The sequence below is a fragment of the Erythrolamprus reginae genome, chromosome 5 (genome assembly GCF_031021105.1).
Source record: "Erythrolamprus reginae isolate rEryReg1 chromosome 5, rEryReg1.hap1, whole genome shotgun sequence".
Lineage (NCBI taxonomy): Eukaryota > Metazoa > Chordata > Lepidosauria > Squamata > Dipsadidae > Erythrolamprus > Erythrolamprus reginae.
In genome coordinates, this window is record NC_091954.1 from 102,070,530 (window position 1) to 102,091,057 (window position 20,528).

Consider the following 20,528-nt stretch of genomic DNA (forward strand, 5'->3'; position numbering starts at 1 on the left):
GGTCTTTTTCTGCCGCCAGACTTCTATGTTTCTATGTTTCTATGTTATATGACATCACGGCAAGGCGGTGTTAATTCTCCTTAGTCAATATTAAAGGGCTTGTTTTCAATGTTTGGATGGCTAAAGTTCCCCTTTGTATTATGTCTTTTTTTATTTAAATTTTTTAATTGATTTTTAAACACACACACAACATAAAACAGGTGCTCTGTGAGTAGTGCCCACCACCAGACAAACATTTATACCCCACCACCGGGGTCTTTCTTGCATGTACCATTTTAACTCAAGAACAAAATACCTGTTTACATATTATAAAGTGATTCCAATTCATTCCTTGTAGCTTGGTCTCGGATTCTACTCGCCCTATATCGTCTTACCTTGTCCCATCGTCCCATCAGTTGTCGCAAATCAGTTTCATTAACCGAATTCATCCTTTTATCCATAATCTCAAATTGATTATGATCCACCATGTACCGGTACCAATTTTGCACTGTCCATTTTGTCGCTCTGGTTTCTCTTCAGATCGTATAAATCTTTCGCCCTTTGTATTACGTCTTTGTTAGAAAACCCTAGGAATCCTCTGAATTCGATAAGTCAAACTATTTACACCAAGGGTCCCCAAACTTGGCCACTTTAAGAGTTGTGGACTTCAACTCCCAGAATCCTCCAGCCAGCAAAGCTGACTGGAGAATTCTGGGAGTTGAAGTCCACAACTCTTAAAGTGGCCAAGTTTGGAGATCTCTGATTTACACAGTCATAGAAACATAGAAACATAGAAGACTGACGGCAGAAAAAGACCCCATGGTCCATCTAGTCTGCCCTTTTACTATTTCCTGTATTTTATCTTACAATGGATATATGTTTATCCCAGGCATGTTTAAATTCGGTTACTGTGGATTTACCAACCACGTCTGCTGGAAGTTTGTTCCAAGGATCTACTACTCTTTCAGTAAAATAATACTTTCTCATGTTGCCTTTGATCTTTCCCCCTAACTTCAGATTGTGTCCCCTTGTTCTTGTGTTCACTTTCCTGTTAAAAACACTTCCCTCCTGAACCTTATTTAACCCTTTAACATATTTAAATGTTTCGATCATGTCCCCCCTTTTCCTTCTGTCCTCCAGACTATACAGATTGAGTTCATTAAGTCTTTCCTGATACGTTTTATACTTCAGACTTTTAACTCCTGAGAACCATTGCTTCCCGTTTTCATGTTCTCTAATCTGTGGATATGAAAATGCAACACAACACCAGAGTTAATGAATCCTGATGCTTCTTTGGAATGATTGAAGAGTCAATCAATTAGAATAGAGCTGGAAGGGTCGTTGGAGGTTGGCTAGTCCAACCCCTGGCTCAAGCAGGCGATCCTGCACCATATTTAATTTATTGAATCTAAAATGTTATAATTGTTTTGTTATATGCTGTAAGCTGCCCTGAGTCTGTGCAGAGGGGCGGCATAAAAGTCAAACAAACAAACAAACAAATTATTTATTCATTCATTCATTCATAGAAACATAGAAGATTGACGGCAGAAAAAGACCTCATGGTCCATCTAGTCTGCCCTTATACTATTTTCTGTATTTTATCTTAGGATGGATATATGTTTATCCCAGGCATGCTTAAATTCAGTTACTGTGGATTTACCAACCACGTCTGCTGGAAGTTTGTTCCAAGCATCTACTACTCTTTCAGTAAAATAATATTTTCTCACCTTGCTTCTGAACTTTCCCCCAACTAACCTCAGACTGTGCCCTCTTGTACTTCAGTTCACTTTCCTATTAAAAATGCTTCCCTCCTGAACCTTATTTACCCCTTTAACATATTTAAATGTTTCGATCATGTCCCCACTTTCCCTTCTGTCCTCCACACTATACAGACTGAGTTCATGAAGTCTTTCCTGATAAGTTGTATGCTTAAGACCTTCCACCATTTTTGTAGCCCGTCTTTGGACCCGTTCGATTTTATCAATATCTATTCATTCATTCATTCATTCATTCATTCATTCATTGCAGGCAGGTGACTGTCCAGTACAGGTGACTATCCAGTCACCTCCAGTGATGAAACACCCACAACTTTTGAAGGGAAGCTATTCCACTGGTTAATTGTTCCCACTGTGGGGTAGTTTCTCTTTAATTCCAGGTTGCTCCTCTTCTGGTTTAGTTTCCATTCGTTGTTTTTTGTGTAGCCTTCTGGGGCTTTGGAAAATAAGTCAACTCCCTGCCTCTTTATGGCAGCTTCTTAAATACAAAATCATTTGCATCTGTATTTTAGGATCTTTTCTGGATTGTGTTTTCCACAGATTGATTTATTATTTATTTATTTATTTATTTTGTCCAATACACAATGAGAGTTTTAGTGGGTATACATAGTATATACACATAGTAAAATACATGATGAAGGTTATAGAGGAGATACTCATAGTAAAATATATCTAAGAAAGAATAGAAAAGAAGGTATAGTAATAGAACATATCAATGAAAGAATAGAAGAAGAGATATAGAAATAGAAGAAAGGTATAGGAGATATGGGAGAGCAATAGGACAGGGGACAGAAGGCACTCTAGTGCACTTGTACTCGCCCCTTACTGACCTCTTAGGAATCTGGATAGGTCAACCGTAAATAATCTAAGGGTAAAGTGTTGGGGGTTTGGGGATGACACTATGGAGTCCGGTAATGAGTTCCACCTTTTGACAACTTCTTTACTGAAGTCATATTTTTTACAGTCAAGTTTGGAGGGTTAATGTTAAGCTTGAATCTGTTGTGTGCTCTTGTGTTGTTGTGGTTGAAGCTGAAGTAGTCTCCGACAGGCAGGACGTTGCAGCATAGGATCTTGTGGGCAATACTTAGATCTTGTTTTTGGTCCAATTTACGAAAAAAAGATGTTCCTACTTAACGTCACTTAAGGCTAATCTCCTCATTCCTCAGATTCCCTACTTCTGATGTGGCTTGCTAATTGCATGCCCTCCACTCCACTGTTTATCAGCACAAGAGTGATACAATTTATTTGAAAGTCAAGCTTTTTGCCTAATTATTTTGACCCTTGTGAACTCATCTCATGGGAACCGTTAGGAATAGAGCCGCTTTAAACCGGAGAGGGTGGAACATACCTACCATATGTTACAAGTTATTGTTGTGTTGGCTTTTAACTAAACAAAATGGGCAGGGACCAACATCTGGAAATGGCAAGGCTGTCACTCTGAAGATTGAAGAACATCGCCATTAACTGAGTAGAGGCGCAAAGAATTTGCCACATGGCACATTTTCAGTATTTAGAGATGAGAAGGCTTGGAAAAACAGTTTTAAAGCTTTTTTCTATTTCTTGGTGTTTCAAAAACTTGGAGAAAACTTTACTTAACATTTTACATTTTAATTATAAATACTATAGTTGTGAAGATTGCTTTCTCAAATGAGTTGAATATAGACTGAAATAAGCAAAAGTTCATTTCGAATGGATTGCCCTGGTGGATACGATTTTTCAGATTCTGATACTGTTCCAAAACTAGTAGGTCAGAGTTGATAGGGAGAGTTAAATGCAACATTAAACGCTTTCAAAAGCGATGCAGTTAGTTCTGTGTAGAAGATCATGTGTTATGAACACATTAGCTGATCTTGGGCCTTGGGCATTTTAAAGTGTACTGCCAAAAATATATAATAGATAATCTTTGGGTAGGTTTGCACAATACATTCTAAGTACAGGGTGAATAAAAATTGGATTCTTCAAATTTAAATCGAACTTTTTATTTAAATCGGATTTTTTTTAATTTTTATCAAATGTATTTTAATAAAATACTTTTGCAGTAAAAATCTATCTAAAATAGTTTTCTATTTTAGATGCATTAATAATTTAGTTTATTCAGCATGAAATGGAGTTTAATTATATACGGTATATCATGAGGCTTTATATTCCGTAATATTGGGACTGTCGGTAAGTCAACAGAAGATCAGAGGAGGATCCCCTGCGAGACACAGATGACAGTTGCTGTTTAAAAATTATGATTTAAATCAAGTTGATTTAAATTGACTTGACCCTGTTTAAAAATGAATGTGCACCAGCAGTGGTTGCTCCCGGTTCGGCTTGGTTCTAGGAACTGGTAGCTCCGGCGATGGGGTTCGGCACACAAATTGGTAGTAAAAGGTTTTAGAACCCACTACTGATGCACACAATATATTTTAATCTAGTTAGCTGTAATATTGTTAATTATTTTTGTGCTTTAGCATATTGTGCGAATGTAACCCATTTGGTTGGCTTACATCTCAGTATTTTGCACGAAACTGGTTAAATAGGGTTCAAGTTAAATGTGAGCTGATGGTTATATATTTAGATACAACGCCTTCTAAAACAGCGACCCTCAACCTTTTAAGTTCCAGGATAGAGAAGGGGTTTCCCCACTTTTGGAACATGATTTTGTGTGCTGGTGAAGGGGTGTAATGTCCCAGGTACCTGTAGAGGGCAGCAGAGAGAGGGAAACAGTTAAGTTCCTATTGGTTGAAAGCCTTGACTACTGATTTTCATTGGTTGGCTGTCATTCTGTTGCAGTATAAATAGGAAAATTTACCTCAGAAATGTTAGAGAGCAAATTACCTGTTACTTGTCAATAAACAAACGCCAGTTACCGCTTCCAAGCAGTCTTCTTTGAACTTAGCAGCCTGAATCCCACACATGTTTGGATGGGGCGTCACTCACACGGCCCACTTCTTGGTGGGCCATGGACCGGTGTTAGTCTGTGGCCCAGGGTTTGGGGAACCCCTGTCCTAATACACAGTTGCTACTTGGTCTTGACCTGTGGATATCTATCCTGAGTGTACTCAAGTAATTTTGGATAGGGTCATTTGGTCAATCAAGGGCTGGAAAAAACACTAAATTCTTATGGCACTTTGGAGAAATCAATCCAACTCAGTGGTGGGTTGATACCAGTTTGGACCGGTTTACATAAGCCGGTGGCAGAAATTTGTCCCCATTCATTGAAATATTAGCGATAGCTGGCTTGCTACACCCCAAACCAATTCTCCGGTCGCCACTGCTCGAAAGCAACTGGAAATGAACCCTCTGCGTGTGCACAAAGGCTTCTGTGCATACACAGAAGGTCAGTTCCTGGATGTAACTTGCACATGTGCACTTCCAACACAACGTGAGCACTTCTGAACTGGTCGGGAAGGTAAAAGAAACACACCCCTGATCCAATTGTACTAAGGATTGAAGCCCTGACTCCTTCTTTAACAACCATTCCTAAGTGCTGTTATGTATTCCTAAGTCCCGATAAAATACAATGTGTTTATTTTTTATTGAATTTATATGAGTGGATTTTATTGATTTTATATATCAGTGAATTTATCTCACTGATAAGGTGACTTGGGGCATTTGTTAAAAAAAAAGAAATGGGTCACATTCAGTTGATAGTTTTCATAATACAGTGGTACCTCGAGATACGAGTTTAATTCGTTCCGGACCTGGGCTCTTAAGTCGAGCAGCTCTTATCTCGAACGACTTTTCCCCATAGGAATTAATGTAAATAATTTTAATTGGTTCCAGCCCTCAAAAAACTCACAAAGTTAGTCTAAATTATGCAGAAAGACATGTTTTTAATGAAGAAATGTACATGTACATATAAATGAATAATGAAGTTTCTTTCACTTAACTTGTAAACTTTCTTAAACTTTTAAATTTACATATGTTCAACTTCTCTGCCACCCAATCCTGTAGGACAGAGGTCCCCAACCCTTTTTGCACCAGGGACCGGCTTTAAGCGATCAAGAGAGGAATGGGTGAATGAATGGACGGAGGGTGGGAAGGAAGGAAGGAAAGAGGGAAGGGACAGGAACAGAGGAAGGAAGCAAGGAAACTTATGAAAGGGGAGAGTAAGAGAGGAATGAGTGAAGGGAGGGAGGGAGGGAAGAAGGTGGGAAGGAGAAAGAAAAGAAGAAATAGAGGAAGGGAAGGAAAAAGAGCAAGAAAGAAAGAAAGAAAGAAAGAAAGGGGGAAGGGACAGGAACAGAGGAAGGAAGCAAGGAAACTTATGAAAGGGGAGAGTAAGAGAGGAATGAGTGAAGGGAGGGAGGGAGGGAAGAAGGTGGGAAGGAGAAAGAAAAGAAGAAATAGAAGGGAAGGTAAAAGAGAGAAAGAAAAAGAGCAAGAAAGAAAGCTGCAAGCACCCCCCCGAGCCCCCCAGGCCGGCTGCAACCTTTTAAAACACGCGCGCCGCTTCGCAGCTGTCTCCTGAAACCGAACACGGAAGTTAGCGTTTGGCTTCAGGAGACAGCTCCTTGGCGCTTGTATCTCGAATTTGGGCTTGTAAGTAGAACAAAAATATCTCTCCCCTCCCAGCTCTTATCTCGAGTTGCTCTTAAGTAGAGCAGCTCTTATGTCGGGGTTCCACTGTACAGTGGTACCTCTACTTAAGAACTTTTCTAGATAAGATCCGGGTGTTCAATATTTTTTTGCCTCTTCTTAAGAACCATTTTCTACTTACAAACCGAGCCTGTAAAAATTTCCCAGGACATTTGAGAGCAGCACAAAGGCCCAGCCAGTTTCCTGCCATTCCCCCTTTAATCCCGGGCATCTCAGGCTTTTCTGGGCTTCCAGAGGAGCCTTTCGGTGGCACTTAAGGAGGCTTTGGCAGCCCAGTGGGAACGGAGGGAGGCACGTGCTCCTCCTCACTGCCTCAGTCCCTCTTTTTTTTTTAAGCCTTAAAGTTTGGGATTTTTTTTTATTCCCCTTACCTTCTTCCTTCTGCAGCAACTGTCCTCCTTTTCTTCCTCCTCCTCCTCCCACCCAATTTCCAAGCTTTTATTTCTTTCCTAATGGATTTGCACGTACTGTTTGCTTTTACATTGATTGCTATGGGAAAAATTGCTTCTATTTACAAACTTTTCTACTTAAGGACCTGGTCACGGAATGAATTAAGTTCTTAAGTAGAGGTACCACTGTAATTTAAAATGGTGTTGTGGAAGTTGGGTAGCAAAATAATCTCAATAGTTTATTAGAAGGAATGCTTAAATAATAAGGTAAACTGCCCCATAAGACTCTGTAACACATGGATTTCTACTTTTAATCTTCCAAAACTTACTCTCTCTTTCTCTCTCTCTCTCTCACACACATCATGTTCAACCCAAACTTCCTAAAAAATTAGGTTCTATTTAGATCTAAATTAGCAGATTTCTTTCTCTCTTTGTCTCTATCTCATTCTGCAAATGGTTCTTTATTTTAATTGGTATAATTTGCATAAGATAAATCCTTTATATGAAGTTGACGCAAATACGTTTGTCCAGTTTTTCATGCTTTTAGATTAATCAGTTAGGCTGGCAATTAGATGTATAGAGAATTCTTTTAGGAATAAGAAAGCTTGAAAGCAGATGTGATACGACTGTTTTAATAAATGCGCAGCAGACAAATTCCAGCTTCTTTAGGTTTTGGCCATCCAACTGTGTGCATATCTTTCCTTTTTGCTGTTTCTCTATGAACAATTTTTGTCTCCTTTGCCTGAGTTGAGCAGCAAGTCATTCCTATTTTGGGTGCTCAGATTTTCTTGATGTTATTCCATTATCTGCATTCATGGATCATAAAACTCAGTTTATGATTTGTGTCACACTTGGAAGCCATCCCAAACTACCACCTGGGCACAGCTTTGTCGGTCATTGACTCCATCCTGTCCGGTTTTTAAAAGATACAGTGGTATCTCTACTTATGAACTTAATTTGTTCTGTGAACAGGTTCTTAAGTAGAAAAGTTTATAAGAAGAAACAATTTTTCACATAGGAATCAATGTAAAAACAATAATGTGTGCAATTAGGGAAACCACAGGGAGAGTGGAGGCCCTGTTTCCTCCCAGGAGATTCCTAGTGAGGCCCCACGGAGGCTTCTCCCTGCCTTTTCCAGCCCTGTTTCCTCCCAGGAGATTTCTAGAGAGGCCCCATGGAGGCTTCTCCCTGCCTTTTCCAGCCCTGTTTCCTCCCAGGAGATTCCTAGAGAGGCCCCACGGAGGCTTCTCCCTGCCTTTTCCAGCCCTGTTTCCTCCCAGGAGATTTCTAGAGAGGCCCCATGGAGGCTTCTCCCTGCCTTTTCCGGTTACAGTTTCGGAGGCTCAGGTTTGTAAGTGGAAAAGGTTCTTGAGAAGAGGCAAAAAAAATCTTGAACACCCGGTTTTTATCTAAAATAGTTCGTAAGTAGAAGTGTTCTTAGGTATGCCACTGTATACACAGAGATACCACTGTAATTTTTATTGAAGTTGTTGGGGAAAAAAAGATCAAAGCTACTACAAACCTAAGTAAGAAACAAATCAAAGGGAAAGCTAAAAGTGCAAGAAAGAAAAATAGAAAAGAAAAAAGTTACAAAGTTGCTTCCAATCTTCTTTAAAGGAGTTATAACTACAAATATAAATTTACTTCTTTCTCTATAAAGTTATATTGTGACTCTCTTTTCTTACTATAATATATCCCAAGGAACCATCCAGTCATCAAAAATAGGTCCCCCCCCCCATTTTACGCAAAAAAATCCAAGACCAGTCAGCAATAAATGTCGATAATGTCTTTTCTCTGATCAAAGAAATCAATTTAGCCATCTCAGCAAATACATTCATTCCATCAATTGGTTGTTGCATAAATTCCTTAAATCGGTATCACTTTTATTGATTACATAAATCTATAAATATCTGTAGGATAATCTAATTTAAGAAAAAAAAGATCTATGCAGATGTAGTATCATCACAACAAAAGAGAATGAGAAATGTTTATTTTAACTTAATGTATTTAAACGTATTTTCAGTATAAGTTTACAGATGGAGTGCTTTTCTATAAAGTTATTTTTCCCCCCTGAAATTTATATAGCTACAGCATATTTTCAAGTGCACAAGAATTTGTCTTTCCATTCAAAAGCAACGTGTATTTGATACTTTCATTTATTATCGTTATATCCCATATTATTTTCCATTTGATTAATTGAAGGTAAAACTGAATTTTAAAAAGTCTTAGATTTCATTATTTTAGGGATTATTGAAATATATTTAATAATTTCTAGGCATTGTTTTTTATATCATTTAATATTTCTGGAAATTAAGATGTAATGGGCAGCATAATAGGTCTGAGAATGATATGCATAAAACTCTTTCTTAAAATAACCTCAGTATTGTTTTTGGCAAATATCATTGCTGGTCATTATGTATTTTAAAAATAATTACTTAGGCTATTTTTTAACTGAAACTTCTCTGTATCCTTTTTAAAAGCTTGTTGCTGAGGTTCATTAAACAGTGTTTTTTCTTCCCAGTTTTGAAAGCTACTTTTAGTTATCAATTGCTAAGTGGTTATATTTTGATTTTGAATCACATCAGAAATTACTGAATTTTGATAATAGGGAAGATGTTTTATTGTAATGCATGGGCTAATCAAAGGATCAATAGTTTAAATCAGTTGATTCCAGTACAGTGATCCCCCGGGTATCGCGATCCCGATCATTGCGAACGGGCTAAATCGCGATTTTTCAACCCGGAAGTCAAAACACCATCTGCGCATGCGTGCCCTTTTTTTTATGGCCACGCATGCGTAGATGGCGCCGGGCAGATCAGCTGCTGGGCGGCTTCCCTGGGTCTTCCCCCTCTTGCTGGTGGGAGGGCGAGCGGCGGGCATCAGCGAGGAGTTTCCCCACCGCCCATGCAAACTCCTAGCTGCCGCTCGCCCGCCCTTCGCCCGCCCACGCCGTTCGCTCCCCCTCTTGCTGGCGGGAGGGCGAGAAGCCCCCCCCAGCACCCGCTCGACCGCCCTGAGCTGCTCGCCCGCCCTGAGCCCGGCCACCCGCCGTTCGCTCGCTGCTCGCCCGGCCACCCGGGTTCGGGGGGGGGGGTGCTGGCAAGCCCCCCATGCCGGCGGCAACGTTTTAAAACAGACGTGCGGCTGTTTTAAAACGTTGCCGCCGGCATGGGGGGCTTCCTAGCAGCCCCCAAACCCGGGTTGGGGGTCCAGGGGGTGCTGGCAAGCCCCCCATGCCGGCGGCGACGTTTTAAAACAGCCGCACGGTTTCCCAACTGAGTCCTGAAGACAAACGTGAAAGGCGAACTTCCGCGTTTGTCTTCGGGACTCATTGGGAAACCGCGCGGCTGTTTTAAATAGTCGCCGCCGGCATGGGGGGCTTCCTAGCAGCCCCCCAAACCCGGGTTGGGGGTCCGGGGGGTGCTGGGAAGCCCCCCATGCCGGCGGCGACGTTTTAAAACAGCCGCGTGGTTTCCCAACTGAGTCCCGAAGACAAACGTCAAAGGCGAACTTCCGCGTTTGTCTTCGGGACTCATTGGGAAACCGTGCGGCTGTTTTAAAATGTCGCCGCCAGCATGGGGGGCTTCCTAGCAGCCCCCCAAACCTGGGTTGTGGGTCCGGGGGGTGCTGGCAAGCCCCCCATGCCGGCGACGACATTTTAAAACAGCCGCGCCGCTTCCCAGCTGAGTCCCCTTCCCAGGAACCCCAATCTTTGGCTCCTCGCTAGCGCTGCGGAACTAAAAACACCATCTGCGCATGCGCAGATGGTGTTTTTACTTCCGCAGCGCTACTTCGCGAAAACCCGATCATTGCTAGGGGTCCTGGAACGGAACCCTCGCAATGATCGGGGGATCACTGTAGTTCCAAAGGTTTGAAGAGACTGTCTATTAAGCATTACTTTGCTACAATATTTGTCTGACATCAGGTACAGTGGAGAAATTATTGTATTGCAGTGTTAACACCTATTATATAAAAATAGCTTTTAAAAGATAAGACACACTCCCCCCCCCCCAAATAGGGTGGAAATGTTAGTGCATCTTAAATACTGAATACGGCTATTTTTGGCCTCCCAAAACCCCGCCCCTCATCCCCTGTTATTGCCAAAAACATGTATGTTTTTTTTGGAAAAATGGGGCGCTCAGAGGCTTTGGCAAGCCTGTAGAGTGCTCCTGGGGGGCTGGGGAGGGCAAAGATGTGAATGTTGGGGGCATTTTGCCCTTCCCATCCCCCATGAGCACTCTGCAGCCCTCCCAAAGCCTCTGTGCACCCCATTTTTGCAAAAAATGGGTCCTTTTCCACCTCCCAAACCCCCACGCATCATGTTTTTGCCTTCCATTGTCCCCAGGCTCTTCAGGGTACAAATATATATGTAGTTTCTAGAACCGCTAAGTTTATAGTCAGGGCTGTTCAGATGAGAATACGTTTTATGGAACATATTGGGGTGGCATGCAAAGGAGATGAACTCACTTAAGAATATTTTATATCAGTATCTTAGATTTGTTTAATATAATCCTTTGCATGAGTTATATTCTCATGTTTTACTACTCAATTTTAGCATATTATACTGCATTTTAACTTATTATTTATTCAAATTCCCTCTATTTTAGCCAATTTTATTGTATTTTAACCAGTCACAGTTTTATGATGACCGATGTGGTCCTTTTCCTTGCTTTGATATGGTCGATTAACTAATCAAATAAAGTTGATATTGATTGATAGTCCCCATGAGCACCCTGCAGGCATCCCAAATTCTCTGTGCTTCCCATTTTTGTGAAAAATGGGGCCATTTTTGATCCCAAACATCCCACATGTCACATTTTTGCCTTCCCAGCCCCTCAGGAGCACTCTGCAGGCTTCCTAAAGCCTCTGCGTGCCTTGTTTTCATGAAAACAAGGTGCAGAGGGAGTTTGGGAGGCTTGTAGAGTGCTCCTGGGGAAGGGCAAAAACTTTTTTTCTTCAAAATCTTGGCGCGTCTTGTAATCCGGTGTGTCTTTTAGTCCGAAAAATATGGTAACTGCTTGTGCAGGGATTTAACCAAAGGGTATGCTATAATTCAATGGAGAAAAACACACACGGTTGGACATTTAATGTTCTGTCATCTCTGTGGCTCTAGACCCACATAGTGAGTGATTGCTTTAAATTCTCACTTAGAATTGGTTTTGGGTAGGTGAGTAAATATTAAGTACTTAATATTTTACTAATACTAAATGTTACATTTTTAGATGTGTTGCATATCTATAATTACCACTGTTATGCACTTTCAAGGAACACCTGAGCTGCAGATTATTTATTTTATTTATTCATTTATTTAATTGGATTTATATGCCACCCCTCTCCGAGGACTCGGGGCGGCTCACAGCATGTACAGAAAAACAGGAAACAATAATAACAATCCAACTACAGTGATCCCTCGATTATTGCGAGGGTTACGTTCCAAGACCTCTAGCAATAATCGATTTTCCGCAGTATAGTGGTACGGAAGTAAAAACACCATCTGCGCATGCGCGCCTTTTTCCCATGGCCGCGCATGCGCAGATGGTGGAGGCGGGGAGCGACGAAAGTGCGGAATCCGACAGATTGCTTTGAATGCCGGCTGCCCCCGCCCCCCCCAGCGCCTCCGGCGCCCTCGCCGCTACCGCCCGCTCGCCGCTTGCCCGCCCGCCCGATCCACCCCTCTCACCGGCTAAGTAATGTAATTTCCATCCCTTCCTTTTTAGCCTTTTAAATGCATCTCCCTCGTCGCCCAATAATAGCTCGTTCCGGGGTTTGTTTTTTTGACCATCCAACGCGTGTTTTCCCATTCTTGGTGAAATTTATGTGACTCTTGGTGATGACGTATGATGTCATCAGGTGGGAAAAACCGTGGTATAGCAAAAAAAAAACGTGGACGTATTTTTAATTTATTATTTTTTGAAAAACCGTGGTGTAGCGTTTCGCGAAGATCGAGATCGCGAAAATCGAGGGATCACTGTATACCTTAAAAAATTCTAATTAAAAACTATCAATATAATTCATTCAGCAGTCAAACTAAGCATTCATCGGTCAGGGGGGAAGGTCTAAGGAACCCCAGGCCTGGCGGCAAAGATGAGTTTTTTAACTTTTTCGGAAGGCAAGGAGGGTGGGGGCAGTATAAATCTCTGGGGGGAGCTGATTGCAGAGGGCCGGGGCCCCCACAGAGAAGGCTCTTCCCCTAGAAGATTAGAGTTAGAAGGGTGGTCCCCCCCCCCCCCAAAAAAAAATAGTTTTGCAATAGCAATCTACAGAATGAAGCCACCGGTATTGGATTAGAGTTGACCTTATTTTTTTTAGTTTACCAGATTGGGAGGTCAAAATAACATCTCGGAATCAGGAAATGACAAACTGTTTCTGTAATCTTCCCATGAAAACTGCATGGGTGAGATATCACGGAATGGAGTTCAACTCAACCTTCTCTTATATTTGTGATTCTGTGTATGAATTCAACAGTCATTTCAATCCAATTGAAATAAACATTTCACTCTAGTAAAGTTGCATTTGGTTATAAGCTAAACTGAAATCTGAATTGCTCTTCAGCTAGGCCTTCTCAGACTTTGGAAGTGTATGCTTTATTTTTTCAATCTTAGCTGCCTTTAATGTTCCACCCACACATCTTTTTGTCTACATCACTAGATATTGACTCTACCCTGATTCTATGGAGAAGGGTGGCCTAGAAATCCAATAAATAAATGAATGAAAGAATGAATGAATGAATGAAGGTACTCATTGATCACTTTTTTGTTGTTTATCTTATTGTTGTATTACTTTGCTTTGGTTTTGTTTACAGCCTTTCCTTCTCTCCATTTTTATTGTTGTAGGCCTCCTAGAGTAACTCCATGGTGAGATAGGTTGCAAATAAAGTTTAACAAATAAAATAAGTTTCCAGGATTTAGGTAGTCTGAATTAGAAGAAAGGTGAACCACAATTAAGTAGTTCATGCAATTCCTTGCAAGATCTGATTATTTACTTAAATTTTAAAATAGAGATTAAAGCATTGCATTTGTGTTGGTCTTTGAATAAGTGATGCATAGTCCATGGGTTTTAGTCTGCAGAAGGTGCCTTTTGCTTTACTGCTGCTCAAAAGGTGTAATGGAAAATGACATTTGCCCCTTTCCTGCATTCTTTATTATATTGTTTACAGACCTATGCTCAGCTTGACAAAGCCTGACTTTGGCTTGAGAACTCAACAATAATGCTACCTCATACCCTTGTGGTTTCTCTTACTTTCATAAATTGTCACGTTTGCATTAGAATTTTAAATGCTTTGAAATACTTTGTAATGTTGAGATTTTATTCGGCATAGCTCTGTACAATATTGGCTTTATTTGTTTTAGTTCCATTTATATCCCATAGGATATGTTTAATACATGTATGGTATCTTTCACTCTCTTAGAGTCTCCTTAGCAAACTATTATAAGTGTACTTGAGGTGAACAGGGAATATCACTGGTTTTGAGTGACTGACCGATCAAATGAAAGACTTGCCTATATTTCTACGACTCTACGGAGAGGGGCGGCATACAAATCTAATAAATAAATAAATTTCTGAGGGTCTTTGCAATGATTGATGGATTATGATAACAGGCCTACATATTCTTGAAGTTGCTGCGAGAAAGTGCCCCATATACAGTATTTTTCTAAAATATATGTACACAATAGAAACATGAGTTTCCACATCAATCCCAAGAATTAATCTTTTAGCAAGTCAAAAATAAAATAATTCTTAAATATAAAACAAGGGAACCTAAATAGACTCATTTTGTTCTTTATACTAATAAAACTGGGGAATTATGGATGGAATATATAGTGAATGTAAAATGATTCAAGTTTTTTTCTGGGCATTTGATAGATAAGTTGTGTGAGTTTGAGTTTATCATGAGGAAATATGTGTTGCATTCTATGTTAGAAAAAGATTGGGTGCTTCTAAATGTAAATATAGAAATATCCATTCTACAGCTGTGGAATATTTAGTTCCGAAATGTCTGTCTTCTGTCTGCTCCCCAAAATTATATATTTTTCTTCATTTTGTAATATTGAACATTTCAATCCAGTTCCTCTTCAGTGTTAGATCAGTGCCTACTGGTCTGGGACCAATACGTTTTCTCTGAAGTAGATTTTTGTAACCATGACCCTTTTTTGAATCAAACTGCTTTATAGCTTGTGGACTTCAACTCCCAGAATTCCTGAACCAGCAAGAAGCAGTTAATTGAGTCGATTCTTTATGTATATAAATATGGTTTAAATCTAGTTTAAAGTGTTTATATCCTATACTGTATATGCATGTTATTGGCATAATGTTTAAAATTGCATTTCAGTCATTGGCCACTTAAAGATTAAATATACGGTACTTCATAAAGCTTTAGAATATTCCTTAATGGAAAAATTAATTTAAAGAATAAATGGGTGGTAAACATGATGGCCATTGCAGAAAAGTATAGGTGCTCAGCTTTTTCTGTTTTGTTTTATATTATATTTATATTTATGTTTATGTTTATATAATTATTATTACATTTTATATTGTATTAATTATATCATCATATCAAAATATTTGTTATGTTATGTTATTCTATGCTATGTTATGCTATGCTATGCTATGTTATGTTATGTTATGTTTATTTATGTATTTATTTTAAATCAACTTGCATTCCTCCTCAGTCCAGAAAAGCAAATAATTTCTTAAATATGAAATTATACCACTAACACAATTTCTGAGCATTGCTGTGGTTATAATATAATTGTGTTAGTGGTATAATAGAAATTGTATTAGTGGTATAACCGTTATATGATAACTAGGCACAATATCTATCAGCTGCTATAGGGCACTTGTAAATTAGAAATATCAGTTATTCAATCTGGCAGCAAATGTTTGCATTTTTGAATTATGTGTGAGAGAGGGAGAAAGAAATCGCATTACCCACTGTAAATTTTATCTCTTTTAGGAAGCCCGCAGAGGAAAATTCTCCATGAATGTACGTCACAATGATGATGACCGACCAAATCCCACTGGAGTTGCCATCATTGCTGAATGGGGAAGTAGCCATGATGCCTCACTTAGTCAATGGAGATGGAACACAGCAAGTCAGTATATTCTGAAAGTGATGGCTTGGGTTGTATATTTCTGCTATTTGTGAGCTGTGCAATAATGGTTTATATGTTTATATGACTACATGTTTAAAGTACATGTAATCATAGGAATAATAATAATAGTATTTAAGTGTACATACCTAAATACAGCATTCTTTGGGCTATTTACAGTGTAAGCATTCTTTTCATATTCCCCCCAACAATTTGGTTTCTTATTTTATTGACCCAAGGTCAACCTTGGGCCTTGTCAGGATCAAACTCCAGACTGTGGGCAGAATTTGTCTGCAGTACCACACTTTAACCACTGTTTATTTATTTTATTTATTTATTTATTAGATTTGTATGCCGCCCCTCTCCGAAGACTCGGGGCGGCTAACAACAGTATAAAAAGACAATGTAAACAAATCTAATATTAAAAATAATCTTAAAAACCCCAATTTAAAGAACCACTCATACATACAAGCTGTGCTACCAAGGCTGAAAATAGAACTAATTCTTGAGGAAAAAGAGAGAACTTTAGTGTTATTCTTTATGCTTTTCACTAATTCATTTTGTTCTGTGATAGAGCTCAAGACTATATAATGCAAGATTCCCCAGAAAGTCTCACAGATAAGAGCTAATCTGACCAGAAGGGTAGTTTGAGAATTGAAACTCCACCCCTGTTATATAAGTGACAAAGGGGTGAGGCTTTGATGCCAATACCGCTCCGAGTCTTCGGAGAGGGGCAGTATAAAAAAAATAAAAATAAAATAATAATAATAATAATAATAATAATAATAATAATAATAATAATAATACCACCACAATTGCCATTTTGCCCATTTTGGTCCCCATCCCTGTACACACTGCTGACTCTTGTTCACTACTACCATTTATCTAATGGATTCATCATGTTGAATTTCGTCAAAAGTCTAAATGGCCAATTTGTCTAGGGAGATACAAACTTTGTAGGACAGAGCTAATTAAAAATGAAGCATGGGTGTGTCCGGCATTAAAGCAATCTTTTTAGAACATCTGTATCACATTTTCTCTCAAACAACAAGCAGTTTTCTAGTGAGACAATGGCAGATGGTCCTTCCTCATTACCCAGAGAAGATCAAAGAAGACATACTCAATGAGTCAAGCTTCAAAATCCCTGATCAGAATATTGGTTGTATTGCATAATCCTCAACTAATGTAGAAATTGTTGAGGGATTTGATATAATCATGGCATGAATAAGACTCAAACTGTTTCATTTAAAAATAGCATATTCTTCAGTCTTTTTTCCCCCCTGTAATAATATTTGAGATGTTATAACTTTGGACTCTTTTCCTTCCTTCCTTCCTTCCTTCCTTCCTTCCTTCCTTCCTTCCTTCCTTCCTTCCTTCCTTCCTTCCTTCCTTCCTTCCTTCCTTCCTTCCTTCCTCCCTCCCTCCCTCCCTCCCTTCCCTCCTTCCTCCCTTCCTATCTATCATTTCCTGTTTGAATAGTAATTACCCAATGAAACTTTGTAAATTGAAAAAGTAAGTACTGCTAATCACAACACTATTTACCAGGAGCATTTAAAAAAAAATGATATGCAAAGTGGATCTGCAGATGAAGATCTGTTTTGTATTGAGCTATGCCTGCATATGAAAAATAGCATGGAAAGAAGGGGCAGCTTCCCTATTTTTATATTTGCTTTTGTTGTTTGTTTGTTTTGGGAAACTTTCTGAGTTTGGAGAAAGCATTCACTGGGTGCAACTGTAATCTGTAAATTTTGATGGACTGGAAAGAGGATTATGGCTGGAATTGCATTCTACAAAGATTTGGAACCAGATAATTTATACCTGCTCAGGGTATTCTTAGTGAAATTCCCAGGTGGACTCTAGAATCTCTTCAATTAAAGTCTGGCTGGAAAGAATGCAAGAATGGGCCTTTAATTTTCTTTGTTTGCCACAGCATCTTTCTTAGTTTTCAAGAAAGTATTTCATCTTAAAGGCTAATTACAACTTTCACAACAATGTATTATCTTTGGAGATGAAGTAGGAAGACAGAGAAGAAAAGGGAAAATATCCATTTTAATTCAACTTTTTGAAAACTAACCCGAGTCTGAAAGTATTTCCAGGATGCAAAAAGAGAGGGGGGGAAAGTTTGGGAAGAGTTGAGAAATAAATCTTATGAGCAAAGATTGCTTACCACCAAGACATTCTCAGTCACTGTGTATAAACAAAAAGCAAGCAGAATCCAACCCAGTGTTATTTGTCCCAGATGGAGTTCTAAAGTTGGCTGTATCTCCAACGCTGATGTCATGATGCACTAACAAAATTCTGAGTGAGAGTCGTATATAGCAACCATTTTATTCCTGTGTGATTAGTGTGGGAGGAAAAGGCTGAGGGGGTGTAGGCTGGAAAATGTGTTTCATCTTGTTGTCCCTCCCCCCCCCCCAATCTCTCCTTTTTCTTGCGAAGAATTGTGATTACGAACGTGGGTCTTGATGCCAGGGAAGAAACTACATTGAAAACTGGGATATCTTGGTGGTGGGGTTTTTTTTTAAACGAATTTGTTTTGCTTTCTTCAATGCCTGCATAGCAAGATACAGCCAAGAGATTCCTAACAGCTTAGTATGTGAATAGTTGAGGGACAAGTAAGATGCTAATCCTATTTTACAAAATATCCGTAAAACAAGATGCGAGGATTCCTACAGTGCTACACAATATGTCTTTGTAGCTACTTTTCTTTCTTCTCCTACCGCAAGAGGATGGCATGATTTTCAACCTATCATTCTGACCAGTAGTGGGCTCATGTACCCGCATGCGTAGAAACTTCTGTGCATGCATAGAAGCCTTCCAGTTTAGTGGGCGGACCCTCCCGCCGCTGGCACTATCGGTTCTAAGAATCAGGCCGAACCGTGAGCAACCCACTGCTGATTCTGACCCAGTAGGCCTCAAATAGAGTACAGTGGTAGCTCTACTTACGAACTGAATTCGTTCCGTGACCAGGTTATTAAGTAGAAAAGTTTGTAAGAAGAAGCCATTTTTCCCATAGGAATCAATGTGAAAGCAAATAATGTGTGTGATTGGGGAAACCACAGGGGGAGGGGGGAGGCCATGTTTCTTCCCACAAGATTCCTAGAGAGGCCCCATTGAGGCTCCTCCCCACCTTTTTCAGCCCTGTTTCCTCCCAGGAGATTCCCATGGAGGCTTCTCCCCACCTTTTCCAGCCCTGTTTCCTCCCAGGAGATTCCTAGAGAAGCCCCATGGAAAAGGCTGGGAGAAGACTCCGTGGGGTCTCTCCCCGCCTTTTCCGGTTACAGTTTCGGAGGCTTGGTTTTGTAAGTGGAAAATGGTTCTTGAGAAGAGGCAAAAAAATCTTGAACACCCGGTTCTTATCTAGAAATTTCGTAAGTAGAGGCATTCTTAGGTAGAGGTACCACTGTATTATTTAATTTTCAGGCTTAACAACTGCTAAGAGAATATGCTGAAAATCCTAGCCATATAATAATAGCTTTACTGTAGGGTGCTGAAGTTAATGGTGTGAAGTGGAGTGTGGGGGTGGGGGTGGGGAGGAGACATTTAAGCACATTAGGTGTTCGAGGGCAACTGCCAGAATCTTATTACCTTCATAGTGTCTATTGCTGTTGCTTTCTTTAATGCCCTCCTTTGCGGATTTTGTTTCTAGACCGAGAGCTGAACTTAAGTGTAATGTTCATTTTTTAAATAGAATCGCTTTGGATGGTAATTAATAAATTTAATAGCATAATTGCTGCATACTTAGGCAGTGAGATGAGCCTTACCATGGTGCCTATTAGTACCAAGATGCCTTGTACTACTTTTTAAACTTTTCCTTGAAGAAAGTGGCAGGAAAAATGCCATAATCAGGATTGTGGGTTGCCTGATTATACTGTTGGAGCAAAATTATGTTTTTAGCTTCATATTTCTGCTTAAAAATGATGACTTTAGCTTTTGAGAATAGTGGTATCCTCCAGCAGACTGGCAGAATGTGCATAATCTGATTTTTTTTTTAAAAACTCCCCGCAAAAGAAATCTAAAGATAGAAATTATGCATAAATTTTCCTCTTAAAGAGAGAGGTCTTGGTGAAAACAACCCAATGGTGGGAACAAGTAAAGATAAATCTGCACAATAATAGTTTTTCCCCTCTTCAAATCATCAAGGCCAAGGAAGGACCATTAATCTTGAAGACACAATTTGTATTCAGTGTGGGGAGAGTGTGTCTTCCACAGATCCATTAATTATTAGAGGTTTAATGGTTGAGGTTGGGTGCATTTGTTTGCTATGGAACAGAGCAAGATAGAAAAAAAAATGCAATAATAAGACAAGACAACAGTCATATGGATTTTGATTCTGTCTTTATTTATTTATTTATTTATTATTTGGATTTGTATGCCGCCCCTCTCCGAAGACTCGGGGCAGCTCACAACAAGTGAAAAACAATCCAATACAATCCAATTAATTAAAATATTATAAGTTTAAGAAAATCCCCAATACTAACATACACACATACAGGCATACCATATATAACTTCAACGTGCCCAGGGGGAGATATTTAGTTTCCCCATGCCTGACGGCAAAGGTGGGTTTTGAGGAGTTTACGGAAGGCAGGAAGAGTAGGGGCAGTTCTGATCTCCGGGGGGAGTTGGTTCCAGAGTTCCAGAGTTGGTCTTCCCAACCGGCTTGTTGTAGATACAGAATCAAAGGGTTGAAAGGAAGCTTGGAAGTC

General features: G+C 39.7%; 1 protein-coding gene across 3 annotated transcripts in view; it reads left to right on the top strand.

Annotated features, from left to right (window-relative positions):
• The window catches only part of FNDC3B (fibronectin type III domain containing 3B), a 376,606-nt gene that overhangs the window by 96,383 nt on the left and 259,695 nt on the right, over positions 1-20,528 (top strand). For all 3 annotated transcript variants that reach the window (XM_070753641.1, XM_070753643.1, XM_070753642.1), the window contains exon 2: positions 15,684-15,822. In XM_070753641.1, coding sequence (XP_070609742.1) covers positions 15,712-15,822 — 111 coding nt within the window. In that variant the 5' untranslated portion in view covers positions 15,684-15,711. The remainder of the gene's footprint in view (positions 1-15,683; positions 15,823-20,528) is intronic.